The 21,036-nt window shown below is 37.4% G+C and overlaps 1 protein-coding gene across 1 annotated transcript in view; it reads right to left on the bottom strand.

Moving 5' to 3' along the window:
* AKAP6 (A-kinase anchoring protein 6) overlaps positions 1-21,036 on the bottom strand; it is a 470,308-nt gene that overhangs the window by 133,872 nt on the left and 315,400 nt on the right. The window contains exon 9 of the mRNA XM_027870237.1: positions 20,427-20,547. Coding sequence (XP_027726038.1) covers positions 20,427-20,547 — 121 coding nt within the window. The remainder of the gene's footprint in view (positions 1-20,426; positions 20,548-21,036) is intronic.

Here is a 21,036-nt window from a genome sequence, read left to right as displayed (position 1 = left end):
TTTTCATATCCTGAACTAGCTAAGCTTCAGATATGGAATCTCTCTCTCTCTCTCTCTCTGTCTCTCTCTCTCTCTCCCCCCTCAAACACACACACTTATTTGAAATGAAGCCTGATTTTCTCTACCATATTTATGAAAATTCCAGCCAGCTATCACTGATTAGGTATACTGATTATATTTATGTGTATGTATATATATATATATATATACACATATAAACATATATGTATGCACATATGCATATAAATTATATATAATATATAAATTATATACAAGACTCATAGGATATGTAAAATTATATATGAGACTCAAGATTATATAATTATTCATATATATGAGACTCATATATATGATATATATGCACACACATATGTATATATGTATACATATATACAATTCTTGTGAAGACTCCACATATTCTGTTCTTTTTGTGGGGAGGGAGTTTTCATGGTCCATGTGATATTTATATGCAGAAATATACAAATACACATTTGTGGAAAAATTCATCGGAGTGTGAATTGAGTGGTTGGAGGCTATCCATTGATCATGTTGATTTATAGTAACCATATTGTACCATATATATTTCAGGACAAGAACTCCCCTTCCCTGACCTTAGAAATCATTATTCATGCCCAATCCAATTTAGAGTACCCTGACTACTAAAGAATGGCATTACAGAACTTTCATTTTTCAGTTAATAATCAAATTTTTGTATCTGTAATGTTAGGTAAGATCAAGACCTTTGAGATTCCATTTTTCATAGCATAGGGATTTAATTATTGCTTTGAGAAAGACTAGCATGATGCTGTTATTGCTGGGATAATTCAGGGTTAATTAATATATTATTGAATAAGCCTTAGCTTTGAACTCTTGATAACATGCAATGTTTCACTGAAAAGAGTACAAGCCACTGAAGAGGGCTATGGATGTTTATGATTTATCTAAGATGAAAATGATTTCTATATGTACTTTAATTGGACCAGAAACTATCATCATTATTAACAATTATGTACTTAATAACTAATGAAATGCTCACAATTGAGCTCTTCTCTTATCCCCAAGGTAGTTCCTGCTGCTTCGGGGCAGGGGAAATTGGCTTGTTATACTTGTGGGTATTTAAAGGGATAATACTCTTGTAATGAAGGTAGCAAAGCCTAGCCTGCCAAGGCTTAAAACATAAAAATGTGTTCAGGGCTGAAACTTGGCATATGTGGAGGAATTTTTGCAGATATTTACATATGCATGATTTAAGTGTCTTGGGATTACCAGTGTATCTAGTCCAAGAAATCTGGTCTTCTCCAAATGCAACTCCAGTGAAAGATATTTAAAATTAAAAGCCTCCAATACTTAACCAAAAAATAGAAAAAATATATTATCCCTTCTTCAAACTGTATTAGTCCACAAACCCCAATTTTGGATGACTGAATGAGATAACATTGGGAGTAAATAGAAAACATAAGCAGAATTTCATGCAAAGGGTGGTAAATGTTTGGAATAAATTTGCAAAGAAAAGCAATCGAACTAAGGGGTTCAAAGGGGCCTCAAGATCTGTTTCTAGAGAAATGGGGGACACTGGTTTGGTGAAAGAAAATTGCGAGATTGAGATCAACCTTAAAAAAAAAAAAAAGGTTAGGATGGCTGACTTTTTGTTTGCTTCCTGTTCTTATGTAAATTAGCCTAAGCAGCAAGACTACTGCTCTGTATTTAACTTACCACATTGTGCCTTATTAGTGATAGAGTTTTACAAAACTGCCTGGTTTAGAATATATGAACTACACAAATGCCTAAAAGAAACGTAGAGTATCAGCTATTTTGCTTGGGAATGCCCTTGTTTCAAAGAGCTAAAATTGGTTGCCTGACAAAATTCAAAGAATTTCTCTACAAGTGAATTTCATATAGGACAGCACTCCATAGGGACTTTTCTAGGCAACTCCCCTTGGCATTAATAAGATCCATGAGGCCAAATTCTCCCAGGTTTGGCTGCTTTTAGTTTCTCTCCTTCAAAACAAAAAAGCATTTTCAACTATCACTATCCTGAATCTGACAAAACACAGGAAGCCCCCAATGTGACTCAAACTGGCAACATTTCCCTAGGGCTGCCCGTGTTCAAATTTGGAAGATTTCATAGCATAGACCCAGGACTGGTTAGAGAATCAATCCAAGTCTTTCGTGGTTTGTTTTTTTTTTCAGAAGTAATGTCTAACATACACTGTATATTCCCTTTCATCCCAGCAAGAAAAGAATGAGTAACAAAAGAAAAATACCAGAGTCAGAATTCCACTGGCATTTTAGAGGTTGGAATATGGATGAGAAGAATGGTGGTGATAAGGGCTAAACTTCAACAAATTTTTAAAGTAGAAAAATTCTGCATTTAAGATCTAGATGACCTGAGTTAGAACTTGCTATGTGACACTGGGTAAATCACTTAATAGAATGCATCCGCTTCTTGAGGGCAGGGACAATTTTGCTTTTGGCTTATGTAACCTCAGTGCCTAGTATATAGTGCCTGGAATATAGTGGGCACTTAATAAATGTTTGCCACTTGTTTGCTTAATCTCTCTGTGCCTCAGTTGCCTCATCTGTAAAATAAGAAAGTTGTTTTTAGGTGACCTAAGGTCCCAAGCAGATCTAAATACACGTTATCCTTGAATACTAAGTTCGTCTTTGATACTCACCTACTTGTATAAGCACTCTGCCACCACTTTTCTTATTCCTAGTAATGCTGTAATCTATACTCATCCACCCTCTTTTTTTCCAGCTAGATATTGAGGACTGAAAAACATTCACATGTAACTTGATAATGACTTGGAACTCATACCTTCTAAGGATATTTGCATTTTGTCAAAATATTCTTAGACACCTGAAAAACCTTGGTGTTCCAAAAGAAATGAATTGTATTGGTGGAATTTTAGGCAGTTGGGGAGAAGAGGGGAGAAAAGGAGAAGAGGGCTGACCACCCCAATATACCTCCTACATGGGACATCAGGCTGGGCCTCTAAAGTCTCTTCTGCCTTTGAGATTTCATGATTTAATGGAAATCAGATCTCATGAGCAGTCAGCTACTGAAGCTTAACATAAGGCCGGGCTTGTAGTGAGAGAGCGGCAAGAAGGGAATGGATATATGTGCTTGCGAAAGCAATAACATTTATCTTACCCATCAACCTCTAGCTATGAGTTCTAGGGGATTTTGGTTTGAAATGATAAGATCTCTGTGAAGGCATCATTCTACCTCTAGCTTCTTGGCTTCTGGAAGAATGACATGAAATCTAAATAATTTATAGAAATTGGAAGGATTATGAGAAAAATAAAAATTATAAAAATCATTTTTTAAAAATATATAAAAAATTAAAACAAAAATAATTCTACATCATATTGATATTTTTTGTGTGTGTGAATCTTTAGAGGTAGGCTATTAACATCTAATATTCATTTTAAATAAGGTTCCTTTGTCAATGATAAAGTTGGTCTTTCTTTTAAAAAAATATAAATAAACGAAAACACCCCATATTGCCATGATTAGGCCTGATTCCCAGGCCACTGTTCTATTGACTGTGCCACCTAGATGCCCCACAGTGTGCATACCTGTTGGGAAAAATTTCAGTATAACAGCTAAAGATGAGTCCTATTTAGAAAGAAATGGGGCTAAATAATAGGTAAAGGGCTACTTCTATTAAATCATTGATCTGAATTACATACACATCACCAAGTAGTTCAGGAGCCAGAGATGACTGTAAACAAAACCTCCTCATTGTGTGGAATTAAAATGATTCCCTAATTTATTTTATAGACATGAGAAAGAAATCTATAAATCTCAATAGCAAAGCAGCCCAACCTTTCAACTCACCACAGGAGGAAACACTACACTCTTCCATCTGCATCCAGAAGTCATATTTCAAGAAGATAAAGGCTGCAGATTTCTGTAATTCCCCCTAAAAGTTTATTAGCAAACTCTAATGACTATCCTGATTGCAATTTAAAAAAAAAGGAAAGAAAGAAGAAAGAAAACGGTTCCTGAATGGGTTAGCTCACTTAAGTGCTATCTGCAATCATTTAGATTTTAACATGATGGTTATTACTTATTACCCTGAAACCAAGCAGCACAATGAGATATTGATTACTTTTAACCTTTAGATCTAAGCCTTTGAGAAAGGTCAAAGTGGTAGAGTACTCTACCTTTCCTGGCTGGTAAACTTACAGCCTTCAGGAGAATTTAAATGATTCCCATTGGCAAAAGTAGATCCGAGATTAGTTTATTCTCTGTGGCTGACAAGAAATGATGATGTATTTAAAAATAACACAGCACATTTTTAGTGAAGTGTTACATTTATATAACCAATGCCCTCAAGATGTTCTCAACAGAACAGTACTTTTCAGCCCCTTAATGCTTTCAAAAGTTTTGTGCCTGGTAACGGCTGGATAGAAATAAAATATTGAATGTAACTGTTGTTTTACCTGGAATAAGCTAATCTGATTAAACTGATCTCTTCTGCAGGTTATGGGAAGGAGAACACAGCCATTGATCATGAGGGGCCACTAATACTTATTTCATCTCTCTCTCTCTCTCTCTCTCTCTCTCTCTCTCTCTCTCTTTCTCTCTCTCTCTCTCTCTCTCCACAGCAGTATTTGGAACTACTTCTCACATTCATTCCCACAACCAGAACAGGACTAAGTCTCAGAATCCGGGAGAAGTACGGGCAAGGGAAGCCTAACTGTTATGTGTTCGAGATTAATTTGCAGAACACTTGGCATTATTACTGCCAAGTCGTCAAATTGTTCCAAGTTGTTCCGGAAGGTTGTTATTAATAGTATGTTTTCTGAGGAAAGTTCTGTCTACTTTTGGAACTGCATTTGTGTTGCTAAGGAAACTCCTTTAGGCACAGTTTTCTAGGAGCACACTGCTGCTTTTGTTTGCCTGTATCCTATTCATATCATCTAAGTAAGCATTTTACATACTTTAACCTCCAGTCCCAAATGTTTCAATTTTTTTTTTTTTGCCTATTTATGCCCTTCTTTCCAACCCAGCAACTACTTGCTGTGGTTTAGGCACCCTTCCCAACCTCCCATATATAGAGATATATCTTGTCTACATCTCTCTACATAGATTCACATGAATGATATTCAAAGCTCCATTTTTTTTCTCCCCCAACAGCTCTATTAGGGGAGGTAGTCTCCACAAGTTTTTAATAAATTAAGTTTAATTTGAATAATAATTCCATAGGTTGTAGCATTAGTCCTTCAAGTGTTAATTATCTTTTCACTCTAAAATTAATGTAGTCATTTCCTACTGACTCTTCTCCCCCATTTATTGAAGTGCTGAGGAAAACATGTCATTGAGTTCCGAGCCAGCCCTGCTGTTGTGATTAAGCGCGGTCACATGGCCCATCTCTGCCAAAAGGAGAGCCCTGAAAAAAGGTGACAAAGACAGTGATTTCCTGTCAGCAAAGAGTACGACAGGGCTGTCTAGAAGTGATGCAAATGAGGCAAACTTTAACACGGTTTGTTTGATCCACTGTGGGCCATAGCGGGCTGAGCCAGAGAGAGCCATAATGCAGCAGCCGTTGCAGTAGCAGCAGCAGCAGCAGCATAAACCCAGAAGGAGGGGAAAGCCCCCAGCACCTTCCTGAGGACAGGAACTCACCAGCAACAGCCCAAAACTGCTGCTCAGTTTCATCTTCCTCTCTCCCTGCCCTCCTCCCCCTGCCCCATGCACCCCTCTACATATACACCTTCCATCCTTCAACTCTTACTAACTTTTTTTGAGTGCATGAATCCCTCAATGTACATTAACAAAAATTTTCTTCAACGGAGGGAGAGGGCTTTTCAGCCTAAACAATGTTATATAAACTACTCAAAAGCCTTACCTTCAGAGCCACCTTATTTTTCTTCTTTTAAACCAAATTTATGGATCTTACAACACTTTTATTTTCCAACATACCCCTCTTCCTTTCTCTCCAAGAGACTAATCCTTTTAACAAAGAGTAAGAGGGGAAAAAAAGTTCATCAAAATTGACCAACGCATCATATGTCTGACATTATATCCAGCATTCTATACCCCTAGGACCCCATTTTGGAGAGCTGCTTTCTAAAGCATTCTAGTACCCAGCTCCCTTCTGGTTAATGAGATAAATATGTAAGTAAGTGAATCAATCAATCCATCAACCAGTAATAGATAGAAAAACATTTACGCAATAAACCACCACTTTAAGATTAAATGTATATACAACGGCTATTTTAAATAACTTTGAAACTTTGCTAAAAGAAAACCACCAACCACTACCACCTTAGCAAAAATCTGGAAGTAGTAATGGAGAGCCTAGTATTTTCATTACTCTTACTTTTTTAAAAAATAAAAAGATGACTAGTTAATGTTATTTGCAATGTCATAATTATTTTAACAAGCATATCCTAATTTTAATGGGGTTCTAATCTAACATACAATTAAATTTTACAATTAATCTACTGGGGAAATGTACAGAATTACCATTAACTTCCTATGTGTAATACTTCCATTTTTATTTTCCCAGCTTCAATAAATATGGATTTGTTTCAATCTGAATGCTCAGGATACAGATGTAAAAAGCCATACCCAAATTCTAGCATGAGGGCAATTTAAATTCTTTGACATGTATTTGGCATCCTAGGTACCATCTGTGCAAAAGAGGTTGCAAGTAAGCTAATGGGCTTCTTGGATTTTAAGCTTAGCTACTATGACCTATACTAAAATCAGGCTTAATCTTCTTGGAGAATTAGGGGGAGGGAGGCCAAGGCAAGAATCTTGGAGTTCAACCAGCAAGATTTCAGCTACATCTGAAATTGGTTAGATCAATCTAGTCCAGGATAAAATGGGCCACATTTATTTCAAGGAGCTGGAAATCATGAATTGATAAAATAGAAGGACAATTGGATTTATCTGCTTTCCGTGATCAGTTCATAACCATCATATCATTTTGGTACCAAATAGTTATAAAATTATAAAATGAAGATTCAACTACACCTCATTTTTCTTCCTTGACTCCATGTCTCCCCTTCAATATATATATATGATTCTTTTACCTCTCTTTTTAAACCACTAGGGCTGTTTGAAAAAAAAAATACTCGTCTATATTTTTATTTAACATATACCTAATTTCTTCAGTTTCCCTTTAATGTTCCTTTCCAAAGCACCATTTCTATTTATATAACTCAGCCCTTCTCAGACTAAGTGCACGCTAGGTAATAACTAGGTTTGGCCCTCTTTCTACTGCGTAGAAACACCTGAATTCAGCATCTTGCTAGCAAGAATAATTAAAATAGGAAGAAGCCAGAAGATATACTTATCCCAGATACCAGAGTGGCTCCTTCATGATCTGCCCTGCTCTACCTTGCTACAACATTCCCCAACAGACCCAAATTTTCAAAACTGGTAATTATGGCTCTTGCCGTCCTTTATACTTTTTCTTGGCACTTTTTTATCTTCCCATTCTTCTATTCTCCCATTTTTCATTCTCTATGAAGCCTAGTTTTCACATAAAAAAGACCCACTATTTTCCTTCCGCTTCAATCTAGATGTCTTGCTTCTTTCTGTCTTCTGGTCATTTCTCTGTCAAAAGCTTTCTTATACCCAATTTGTTCTGCTATTTTCCACTGTATCCCTCACCCTATTCCTTTCCATTTCAACTTTTAGCCAAAGAAAGGTACCTGTTGGTGAGAGATGGCCTAAAGTTTTCCATTTGGTCCTCTAGAAACCAATTTGCAAGTCAGATTCTTTTTTTTTTTCCAGGTTTACACAGAAGTAGCAATCCTCCTAGAAACTTGGGACTCCCAAGTTGCCCAAAGTATGCATGCTTATTCTTTGTTGTATTAAACAAATGGCTCTCTAGTCTCTGTGACATAAGGGAAATAATTATATATTAAGGGCCATCCTCATGGTGAATGTGCATAGTTGAAATCTTTAGATTTGGGCAACCAGGTGGAAACTGTGGGGAGGAGAGAAGGTACTGTAGCCAGATGTGACTCATCACTACAGGGCTTGCACTATAAGATGATAACTGTTGTTCAGTTGTGTCCAACTCTTCGTGACGCAATTTGGGGTTTTCTTGGCAAAGATATTGGAGTGGTTTGCCATTTCCTTCTCCAGTTCATTTTACATATGAGGAAACTGAGGCAAACAAGGTTAAGGGAATTTATGTGAGCCCAGGCTCACATAGTTAAGTGTGAGTTATGTGTCTGAAGACAAATTTGAACTCTGGAAGATGAGTCTTCCTGACTCCAGGCCCAGCACTCTATCCACTGTGCCACTTAGCTGCCCACTGTATATGAAGACCTTTTCTTTTTACTCCCTGTTTTTGGGAAAGCCTGAAGCATGAGCCATAAAACTAATTAGTAAAATACAATAATTATAATTCCCCCCAGGTTGCCACCCCAAAGGATACTTAAAAAGCCAAAGAATGTGAGAACAGTGAAGCTAACCCAGGCTGGGCCCTAGCCCTCAGGACTAAACTTGCCCCAGATCACATGCATGGGGGCCCAGATTTGAGAAGAGCTCCCCATGGAGAGAGAGTGGGGTAGAGTAAGTATCAGGGAGTGCTGTATCCTCTATGGACTCAGCAATGATTCTTCAAGTTTAGCCTTAGATGGTCTTGGTACCTACTACGAAAATATTTTACTTAGATTAACTTATTTGAGGCTTTCAATGACCCTAGGAATGAGATAATATGGATACTATTATTCTCATTTTAAGGATGAGGAAACTGAGGCTCTAAAAAGTCAAATGAGTTGTCCATGATTACACAAATAGCAAATGCCAGAGGTTGGATTGGAAACCAGGTTTTCCAACACTCCAGTCACCACAGTGGGCTCATCCATACAGTCTCACCTACACAGAACAAGACAATTTGCCCTTTCCTTCATGTAGACCTCCTCCATAGGCCCCTCGAAATTAAATATGTGATTGTCAGGAAGTAAGGACTTCTGACAGTTTAGAGGGTTGAACTAAAATGGGCTATACAGAATAATAGCATCTAAGAACAGGAAGTGATCCCAAATAACAACACATTTTTATATAGCACTTCAAAGTTTCAAAGAGCTTCTCTCATAATAAATTGGCAATGCAGGTAGCCTGTGGAGTATTATGCTGGAATGTAAGCTCTTTCAGGAAAAGGAGCATTTCATTTTTGTCTTTTTATCCCCAAACTCTTGCACAGTGTCCCAGCATGGGGAACCTGAGGCCTCCAGGCCACTGTGGCCCTTTAGGTCCTCAAGTGCGGCCCTTTGACTGAATCCAAACTTCACGGAACAAATCCCCTTAATAAAAAGATTTGTTCTGTAAAACTTGGACTCAGTCAAAAGGCTGAACCCAAGACCTAGAAGGCCACAGGTGGCCTCAAAGCCAAAGGTTCCCCAACCCTGGTAGTAGGCACTTAAAAAATGTTTGAAGTTCATGGAATTGAATCAAAAGCCCAATTTACAGATGAGGAATGTAGAGTTCAAGCTATTTGTCTAAGGTTGAGATATTGACACCAAAAATAATGCTTTCCATTACCTCTCAGTATGACTTTGACAGTTGTGTAATCCAGATTCTTGATTTTACCGGGGGGGGGGGGAACAGCCCAGACAAGTTAGAGATCACAGAGCTATTTCTGTAAATGCAATGGTTTACTCAGCTTTGTAATATCCTGACAATACCCTCTATTGTTCAGTGGGAAGCTGTGGAGTTAACGCTCCCAAGATTATGACATTCTGATTAAGGAATCCCTCAGACTCTGATCTCACATGGTCTTCAAGAATTGCTTGGACAGTAGTACAATTACAAAGAAGCACTGTCTCCTGTGTAACCTCACTTGGTGAAGAAAAGTTAACATTAAAATCTAGCTTTCCAGGCAGGGGCTGATGGGGATATGCCATGGGCACCCAGGAAAAAAAGCAGCACCAGCAAGAAAAAGCTAGGCAAGAATTATGCTGGCCAAAGTTATTTCAAGTCAATTGATCTTTAAAAATTTAAGGGATGGGTGGGGGAGTTTTGAGCTTCCCTGAACCCAAGAATAATGCCTCCCTGATCTGCAGAGAAATGAAAAATTGGAGTTTTTCCTTTGCAAGTGAGTTTTAAATATTTCTCCATTAATAGTTAATGTGCACGCAGATCTGCAGAGTTACAGCTCCCTGTGATTATGAATTCTGGCTTTGTAACTCTAGTCCAAATAGGAGTTGAACTTTGAAAATCACAGCAGTTACTTTTGACAAATTAAATTGTCCTGGGGAGGAAAGGCGTGGAAGTATGTGAGCATTTATGTTTGTTGAGGTGGGTATAGGGGAGGAGTGAATGGAGAGAGAGCTTGGGAGTGTTTCTCAGGTGAGAAGAAGGGTTAAAAAATGAAACAATAAAGCTATGTTTGTGCTTTCATGAGTTGACAATACTGTCAACAGTTGCTAGAAGATGGCAACAATAAGTTGGTACATACTCATAGCTGGGGCAGGATTGAGAAGGGAGTGAAGGAAAGAGGGTTGCAATGCAGATTTTTGCCCCATCAAAAAGAAGATACCTCACTTAAAAAGTAGAAAATTTCTAACATGAACGAGATCGTTTTCAGGACTTTATAGCAAAAAAAATTTAGTGTAAATAATTTATTAATGAATCAAAAAATGCTATTAATAAGAAGCTGGTCTATGAAATCTTACTCTATTTTTCTGTTTAGAACTTCAACTTTTGTACTATTGTTTTAATGGAAACTTTCTCCTTCTTAATCTGATATTTAGAAATGTGTAATTGTAATACACAGGAGAGATTATTGAACCTGGAGTCATGGAGACCCAAGTTCAAATTCAGCCTTCAGACAGTTGCTATCTGTATGATCCTGGGCAAATCACTTAATCTCTCTCCAAGAGTTTCCTCATCTGTAAAATGGGAATAGTAAATAACAGCTACCTCACAGGGTTGTTGGGAGGATTAAATCAGATAGTGCTTGTCAAGCTCTGTGCAAATGAAAATATTATATAATTGTTGGAGACCAGCTGAATGGACGGGCCTAGTTTTCTTCTTGATCAGCATAAGAGGAAAAAGGACATTTGATTTAGTAGCAGCCCCCAGAAAAGAGAATATACAATTAACAGGGTGCAAGGGGGCAATATTTAATTACCAAAGGCCTAGGGCTCAACAGTATGATTTTGTCTGTCCCTCTTAATGACTCTGTCTACCAGGATTTCCCCCCACCCTAGATTTTCTCTAATACAGCATTTCTCCAGCTTTTGAATGGAGACCTGTGCTGGTTTTAGCATTGGCTAAATCAGAAATCAGGCATTGATTGCTATGCCAAGTGATGGAGAAGAAAGCAACAGATAAAATGTGCAGAATCAATCAATAAACATTGATAAGCACCTACTATGTGCCAGGTGCTATGCTAAGCACTGTAAGAATAATAGTTCACATTTTTATTGTATACAGAGGGAGGCAGCCAGTATAAAAGTACAAAATCCCACATTTGGAGACTAGGCTCCAATCCTTTGTTGCTATTGTTCAGACATTTCAGTCATGTCCGACTCTTCATGATCCCATTTGGGATTTTCTTGGCAAAGATACTACCATGGTTTGCCATTTCCTTCTCCAGCTTATTTACAGATGAGGCAACTGAGGCAGACAGGTTTAAGTGACTTGTCCAGGGTAACACAGCTAGTAAGTATCTGAGGTCAGATTTGAACTCATGAAGATAAGTCTCCCTGACTCTAGGCCTGATGCTCTATCCGGTGTGCCACCTGTCTGCTTTGTCCAATCTTTACTGAGCCATTTAATAACTGTGTAATTTTGGAAAAACTACCTCACCTATCTGAAATTACCTTACCTTGGCTTTCTCTTGCATCAGGTAGGACAAGATATTCTCTAAGGTTCTGTCCAACTCAAAAGTTCTTTGGTTCCAAATGAGTGTGAAGAACCCCTTGTGGGCAGGGGTTGTTTTGTACTTCTCTTTATATCTCTAGGACTTAACTCAGATTCTGGCACATAGTGGGAACTGAATAAATGCTTGTTGAGTTGAGTTCAGTTTGAAATAGCACACTTCAATTTCTCTCAAGGAACCTGTAAAGTAGTAATTCACGAATTATCACCTCCATCTTACAAGTGAGAAGACTGGGACTCATCAAGGTTAAATGACTTGCCCAAGGTCTCACAGCTAATGCATGGCAGAGTCCCAATCTGAATCCAGGCATTCTGATTCATATTCTGAAACTGTTTCTATTTCATGTAATGGAGAACTGCTGAGGGGCTGGGAGGAGGGAGTTAGCAAAAGATACCTTTGGAGTAGGAAATTTGGAGGGTCAATGGCTATGTGCTACAATGGCAAAAGTTCACATAGGAAACTCCATCACCACTCAGTAGATGTTCCTAGTTAAAAAAATTCATTCAAACCCTTACATTAATGATAAAGGGGTGTGATTCTATTTTATTATGAAAAGCGTTACATTATAGTAGCAACAGCATTGGAATTGCAATCAGGAAACTTGGTTTTGAGTCCCTATTCCATCACTTACTCCTTGAGGCGAAAACATGGAAATCAAAATTCTTGCCTTATCCCTTTCATAGAGTTATTTTGAAGATCAAACAAGATTAAGGCACACTCCAAACACATTGTAGACTATAAAGTTCTATTAAAAATGCAAGGCATTGTCATTCATTCATGTGCCAGATATTTCTTTAGTGCCTCCAAATGCGCTAAGTATGCTCTAAGGCCACAATGTGCAAGAAACTTTGTGACATGCCAAATTATACAAGATATGGTCCCTGCTCTGCCAGAATGCCACATATGAGAATGGTCATCCATTGGATCTCCCACTGAGTAAAACTTTGTTTCAAGAATTGCAGATTCAGAGAAAGAAGGGAAAAGTGAAATATTAGCAATTATGTACATTGTTAGATAGAGTCCGAGGAAAGAAACGATGTTTGTAGCCCACGTAAAAATTCGATTAATTTCGGCAGAAACTCCTATAGCTACACATAAAGTTTCTGTCTCGTAACACAGCTTTATATGTAGATATGATAAACATATACACTGATATGTGTGTATCAAATCACTGTTTCATCAAAGTAGGTGAGAAACAGCTCATGAGTACCTTTTTTGCAATTTTAGTGTTATAGATTTATCTGGTGCCTTGGCAGATTAAGTAACTGACCCAGGGGTCACAGGGCCAGTAAGTGTTAGTTACAAGACTTAAACCCTCATCCTACAGCCACTAAGCCATGATGCATCAATATATACAAATAAGTGTATCTGTGAGTATAAATTCTATGTATAGTTGAGAGGCAGTATGAAGTAGTGCAGGCATAGGGAATGTATGGCCTTAAGGCCACATCTGGCCTTCTAGGTCCTTAAGTGCAGCCTTTTGACTGAATCCAAATTTTTCAGAACTTGGAATTTGGATTCAGTCAAAAGGCTGCACTTAAAGACCTAGAAGGCCAAATATTTTGATTCTGCCAAATGGCCCCACTTAAGGACCTAGAAGACCACATGTAGCTTTAAGGTCGCGGGTTCCCCAACTCTGGTGTAGTGGATAGAGAGCTGGTCTCAGACACAGGAAGACCTAGGTTCTAGTCCTACCTTTGACATATATCCAAACTGTATAAATCAAGGTAAGTCACTCTAGAACAGTGCTCTAGAATAGTGCTATAAATTCAAATAGAAATGGGAACCACTAATCCATACTTTTAAAACATAATGTTACATATGAGTTTTTTCACATTTTTATTTATTTTGTTAAGTATTTCCCAACTACATTTTAATCCTGTTTCCTACTACTGTGACTGAGGGTCAAATATTCGATGCCTTTACTCCAGATAACCTTATAATGTTTTAAGTTTCAGAGAAGATGCCAACTGCATTGGTACAAGGAGTTTCCTGTCTCAATAAAATCACAAATCTAGTCCCTATCCTTATCCCTATGTATAATTTATGTTATATGTGACTACATTAAAGTAAAATTGTATGTCATAAATTTGTGTGTGTGTCATAGTTTCATATTGACAGAGATCCCTTTTTAATCGCAGAATGGAATAAGTGCAAAGAGTATGTCTAAACCACTTCCATATCTACATTGCTTTAGGGTGTACAAGGCAATTTTCTCACAACAACTCTGTGAGGTATTGACTCAACCAAAGTCACAGAAGATAGCAATAGACAAGGCTTCCTTCTTCCAAGTTTCCTGCTTTTCCTACCTTTATGCTATGGTGCCTCCCAAAACAAAGGTGCTTCTAGATACTTGAAGAGGGAGAGACAACCGATGGTAGGGTGCCATTTCAAGATGAAAATGGCATTCAGTGAATAGTCCAGTAAGATGGGTACATAGGATACAGAGACTCAGCATAAAGAAAGGCTGAAAAGGTAGATTTTTAATTTCTGGATGAGAAATTTAAGAAAAATATCCAATTAGATTCTTCACCTCTAACCCAAACTCCAGTAACTTTCTTCTATAAATCTTAGGATTGGCCAATCATGAAGACTTGGGCATGTCAGTCTTAAAAAGCACCAACTGATAAGCCTCATACCAAAGAATCTTACTAATTTGCAGGGTTGAATAGATGGTTCTAAAGTTCTCTGGAGCCAAAGGACCCTAAGGAAATGAGTGCAGATTCAAGAAAATTGGAGGGAACACACTGAAATCCCTTAGCTGTGCCAAGATGTCATTTTTCTTACTAGGCTCAAGGTAAGCCTCTGAGGTTCAGATTAGCTGTTTTAAGACAGGTTGGAAAGACAAGTTAATCTCGCGTTCCTCCCCAGAATTCAGATACACTTGAAATGAGATTGGATAAACAAAGCTGATCAAAGCTAGTAGCCCGCAGCACATCAACCCTTTCCCCGACAAATACTGAAACTGCCTTACCTACTCAGTGACAAAATAGAAAAAAAAAATTTGACATGGTTGTGAGGAGACTAGCATTTTTTTAAAGTGGTTACCACATGCCAGGTAATTTGCTAAGTGTTGGGAATTCAAAGGAAAAGTGAGAATAGTCCCTAACCTTCAGGAGCTTACATTCTAAGGAGTGGATATATTGGTAAAACAAGAAAAAATACAGAATTCTAGGTTTCTAATTTCTTTGGATCAGGAACAAGCTCTGAACTAAAAGTGGTCTAGACCATAAGGCCACAAAGGAGTTGAGGTCAGAAGTTACAGTGTCAAAGGGTTCATTAGATTGTAAGCTACTTGAGGTCAGGAACTGTCTTTTGCTTCTTTTTTGTATCCCAAGTGCTTAGCACAGTGTTTGGCATATAGTAAGCATATAATAAATGTTTATTGATTGATTATTGATCAAAAGGGACCCTATGTCACAGTGGCAACATATACGCTACCTTGCTTAGGGTTCCTAACTGCCCCCCACTTTTCAATGGGGTCAATGCTAAGAATAATAATAATGCTTGACAAATCATATGATACTTTAAGCAAAGAACTTTGATCCTAAAGACAATCTTATAAGTAAATACTATAAACATCCTTATGTCTACTTTATAGGTGACAACACTGAGGCTCAGAAAGTTTAGTAACTTGTCCTGGTTACATGGCTAATTAAGTGGCAGAGTTGGGATTTAACCTAGTTCTACTAGCCTGGCTCTAGGTCTCATGCTCTTTCCACTATGCCATATTGCCTCTCAGGAAAAAACAATGCTGCATGTTTATTTCCATGAGCCAAGTAAAAATAGAAAAAAATTTTCTAAACACCATCATTGGGTTTAGAGCTAGACAGGCTTTTAGTGATAGCAAAGGGGTAATGGAAAAACCACTGGATTTCAAGTTATGCCAGGCTGAGGCTCAAATTCTGCTTCTATCACTCACTAGCTATGTATGTACATGGGCAATGATTTAATCTCTTCCAGCCTCAGTTTACTCATTTCTTTTCTTTTCTTTTTTTTTTAGGCAATTGGGGTTAAGTGACTTGCCCAGGGTCACACAGCTAGTAAGTGTCAAATGTTTGGTCTGAGGCCTGATTTGAACTCAGGTCCTTCTGACTTCAGGGCTGGTGCTCTATCTACTGTACCACCTAGCTGCCCCTCAATTTACTCATTTCTAAAACAGGGATATTGGATATGAATAGGCAGTTTTCAAAAAGAAGAAATGTAGTCAACCAACAGCCATATGAAAAATATTCCCAATCGCTAATAATTAAAAAAATGCACATTAACACAACTCTGATAATCTATCTCCCACCCTTAAGATTGGCATAGATGATAAAGAATGAAGGGATGTGGGAGAACAGGACACTAGCATATTTTTGGTGGAACTGCAAATTGGTTCAACCATTATGGAAAGCAATTTAGAAATATACCCCCCCACCCCAAAGTTGCTAAGCTTTTAACTTTTTTCCTCAGTGATACCACTATTAAGGATAAAAGAGTTCAAAGAGAGAGGAAAAAGATCCCGCTGTTAAAAATATGTGTAGAACATAATATAACAAAGAACTGGAAACACAGTAGGTACTGACCTATTGGGAAATAGCTGAACAAATTATAGTTTATGAATGTAATTCAATATTATTGTGCCAACAAGGAATGATGAAAAGAAAATATTTAGAGAAACATGGGAAGATTTATATAAACTAATAAAGACTGAAGTGACCATAACTGGGAGAAAATGCATATGAGTATAATAATGTACCAGTTACGTGTAACCCAAGCCCCAAAGATCATTGGCATAGGACTCTCTCCTCATTGGTGGAATGAATGCCCACCATCTGTGTCAGAGGCAGAGTAAAGCTGACAAGAGAGAGAAGAGGTCTCATCAGTCTCTTTTCTCTGATCTCTTTAGAGTTGCTGGTCTCTAGCTTTATGAGACAAGATGCATGGAATTCCAACCTCTCTTCAGGGACATGAGAGGAGAAAAACTATGGGAAGAAGCCAGTATAAGAGGAACTGATAATCTTATCATGTTGCTATCCCTAGCTTGCTGCACTAGAGATTTGGGGGAATTTCCCCTTTGGGTGAGAGCTGAGGTCCCTTGGTTAACCTGAGTTACTTCACTTCCCACAGGAGAGCTCTTTTACTCTGTATTGTCTAGTATATATGCTACTATGTATAACTTCCTCTGATTTTTTTTTTTTAGCCAACTGAGGTTAAGTGACTTGCCCAGGGTCACACAGTTAGTAAGTGTCAAGAGTTTGGTCTGAGGCCAGATTTGAACTCAGGTCATCCTGACTTCAGGGCCAGTGCTCTATCTACTGTGTCACCTAGCTCTCCTCTGATTTTTGCTTTGCTATAAATTTCGATAATTGGGTTTCTTTGCAATTTGCTATATGTGTTCATTGTGAAACAGGATTTTGGTAAGAAGGAATTCAAGTCTTGGATATAAAGGTTAGAGTCCTCCTTTCCCCATTAAGAAAAACTCATCTGGAGATTAGGTTGAACCTTAAAATCATATCCTCTAGACTAATATTCAAGGGTACAAATAGATATGATTCTAGCCTGCTATTCCCTCTCTCTGAGGAAAGCAGAGCAGCTCTGGTCTCCACCTTGTGCTTCCCTTCCTGGAAGGAACCAAAGTCTCCCTTGGACAAGGATGGGGGAAGGAGACACTAGATACAACTATTCTGGCCTCCTTTTGAGCCAAATGAAGACAGGCTTGTTACACATGAAAGACTTGAGAATTCTAATCAATGTGAAACTTAAGAACTCTGATCAACTTTGACTAATTATGACATGAGAAGATTGATGATGAAGCCCGCTTCTCAGTTCTTAACAAAGAGGTGATGGACTAGATGTACAGAATGAGACATATATGTTCAGACCCATCCAATGTATGAATTTATTTTCTTTGACTATATATATATATATGTGTGTGTATATATATGTATATACATATGTATGTATGTATATATATGGAAGGCTTTTGGGGGGAGAGTAAAGGAGATAGGGATAATAATCCAAGAAAGAAAGAAAGAGAGAGTGAGAGAGAGAGAGAGAGAGACAGAGAGAGAGGAAGGAAGGAAGAAGGGAGGGAGAAAAAAAAGAAGGAAGGAAAGAAGGAAGAAGAAAGGAAAGAAGAAGAAAGAAAGGAGTGTTAATGTTTTAAAAATACACCAAAGAGAACAGAGGAAGTTCAGAATGGAACAATCAGGGAAGTTATTTGTACTAAATTTAATTTGTGTTTAATTTAATTTAAAAAACTAAGTGCTATATAATCAAGATTTGAGATTTCATATACAATCCTCTTTTTCTGTTCTTCTTTGTATATGTTGATGTTTTAAAATTCATAATAAAAATGTTTTAACAGAGATAATATTTTCCTAGTACTTATCTCACAGGTTTACTACAAGGATCAAATTACAATACATGCAAAGAGCTTTGTAAAACTTAACAAGCAATATAAAAGTCAGCTTTGATCATTCAATTTAATCCTGTCATTTTACAAATAAAGAAACTAAGGCTCCAAGAAGCTAAATAATTTATAGTAGGTCAAATAGATAGTAATTAAATCACAATGGAGATTCAGACCTAAATTCTGTAATTCCATATCCATTTATATCTGTACATTGCAATATGCGACACCTCTAGGCAAAGAGCCATAGCCAGAAAAAAGCTTGAAAATAGTATACTGACTAGTGAGAACTCTCGGCTTTGAAGACACAAAGCATGAAAGTGGAGAGAGAAGAAAGTGCGATTTCAGGCAAACTATGTCAAGAGAAGCCATTGAGGGGAAAAAAAAAGATGGGGGGAAACAGCCCTTTCTTTTTAAGATTCAATGTTGATTGTAACATAGATTATCTGAATTCCAATTTTTTTTAACAAGGAAAGCACAACTTTTCTGAGAGTGTGGTGGACTATGTGTGTGGTAGGAAATAGGGCAAGATGACTAATTTGAGTGGCATCCAGGGTAAAATGGCCTGTTAAGTTGTGGCTAAGACCATATGGCTAAATGGGTCCTTTGCTATTTTCCCCCTTCATTGGGGGCTGATTTTTAATGTTTATGTCCTATAACTTATAAAAGATGTAGGAGTTAGAAATAGAAAAATAATATAATCCTACTAGAGATTTAAACTGACTTATTTTTTCCCATGTATGATTCTTGGATTTGACCTAGAATATACTAAGTGATCTGAGCTTCATTATTTTAGGATGATATTGTCAGTCTCATGGTATTATATTAGAAGATAGATTTGATAGCTTTGCTTTTAATGTTGACAAATACCCAAAAACGAAAAGACTAATGGTCAGTAAAATCCATTTATTAGAGACAAAATTCTCTGGAGACATAAGTTTGTCCATTCATTGAGCCCCAGAGGCTCTTTCCACATTCTTTTAAGAAAATGATTCCCAAGAGACTCCAATTAAAGTCAACTAAACCTAGGAAAATTATAAATACTTCTGTTTTTGGATTGGGGATGGGATTATATGTAAGGTATTATATTTAAGAAAAAGTAACTTAAAACAGCATTATGGAATAAGAAAGAAAACAACTTTTATTTGACCTTGAATGCACTAGTTATTCTCTAACAATTTTTTTTAAGTCTACAGGGTAGTTGTTTCTTGTCATTATACTGTTGCTGATTCTGTGGTTAGTTATTAATTTTATTTTTTATGATTCACAATCTGCTCTTTGAAATATGCCATATGCTCAAAGCAATTCAAGGATGACAACTGTCAGAATTACTCCAATAAAAATTGCCTAAATGAGGAAGATTTACTGCAGCCTGATATTTCTATGGAAAGTCCCTCTTCCCTCCCCCTACAGCTTTTCAGTTACTGGGAAGCCTACATGTTCTTCAGTCAAAAATCACATGGCTGTTTTGTGAAAACTTCTAAAACTCCTTGTTAAGTAGAAAGATTGATAAAATGCACTAGGCTGAGTGTAAAGTAGCAAACAAAAAAAATTATACATATGCATACATATATGTACATATATACGTGTATATGTTTATTAGACTGATGACCTGCAATCAGTATGTGAGCTCAAAATCAGTTTCCTTAAATCACGAGCACATATATTGACTCAACATGACATCATCTGCTTTATGTATGACTAATAAAAATTAAATTGGAAGGGTCCTGCCTCTTGGAAACACCAAAACAAACCACAGGCAAATTTCTTTCTTTTCTGAAAAGACCAAAGGGGTAGATAATATCCATTGGAATGCTCCAATCAAAACACGTTTGGTTAAATGTTACCATCCCATTTATTCTTCATTTTGTTTTGGCCTATTTATTAATGCAGTTTCATTTATTGCTATTCATCTTGAAGATAAATCTTTGTCCTTCTATAGAATTACGCCAAATAAAATGTGATAAAGGGAACTTTATTGCAATTATGATGTCGGTGCAGTCTGTCAGCACACAGGGGATGGAAATGAGGTTGGGGACAGGGAAGGGAATTCTAATAGACACCATGATACACACAATGAACGTAGTGATATCCTAAGAGAGAAAGACTTGTCAGGCTAATCAGATCTTCTATAGCAAGGTAAAGGCAGAAATGGTAGCTCTAACCTTGTAAAGATGCTGCTGCTGCTCCTCTGACATCATCAGGTCATGGCTGTCCATCACTATAGATTCCATGTCAATCAGCCAATCCCAGAGCTCCTGATATTCTGAATCAAAGTCCAAAAGTCTGTAGATAAGGAAGAAAATGTATTATGCATAAATACAGTGTAGTTGTTAAAATCTTGTATTAGAATAATGTATTCTTGAAACTCATGATGTTCCTAGGTGATATTCATAAAGGGGGGGGGAGGGAAGCATTCTGTGTGTGGTTACACAGAGTGGACAAAATAGAAAATGAAGCCAGTGACAAAGGAGCTATATTTTAAAAATAGAATGTTATTCACACTATTCATGCATGAGATCCAGTGGTGGCTTTTTTCTTGCAAAGCTATTACTTGGGATCTCAGAGCACTTGAAGAAAAGAACCATCCCAGTAGCACTGGAAAACATCCCTAGCATATCTATACTTGTCATACTGAAAAATGGAAATTGAGTGGCTAATGGGAAGCCTGGTGCCCATGGCAAGAACAACACCCCAAACTTTCAGTTACTATTAGATTTATCATAGGTATTGAACCCTTACCAACTTAGGACTACGAACATTATATTTAACTAA

This window comes from Vombatus ursinus, unplaced genomic scaffold (genome assembly GCF_900497805.2).
Source record: "Vombatus ursinus unplaced genomic scaffold, bare-nosed wombat genome assembly UNPS02014794.1, whole genome shotgun sequence".
In the NCBI taxonomy this organism is placed as follows: Eukaryota; Metazoa; Chordata; class Mammalia; order Diprotodontia; family Vombatidae; genus Vombatus; species Vombatus ursinus.
The sequence above is the reverse complement of the archived record's forward strand: the minus strand, read 5'-3'. Positions and strand labels throughout refer to the sequence as shown.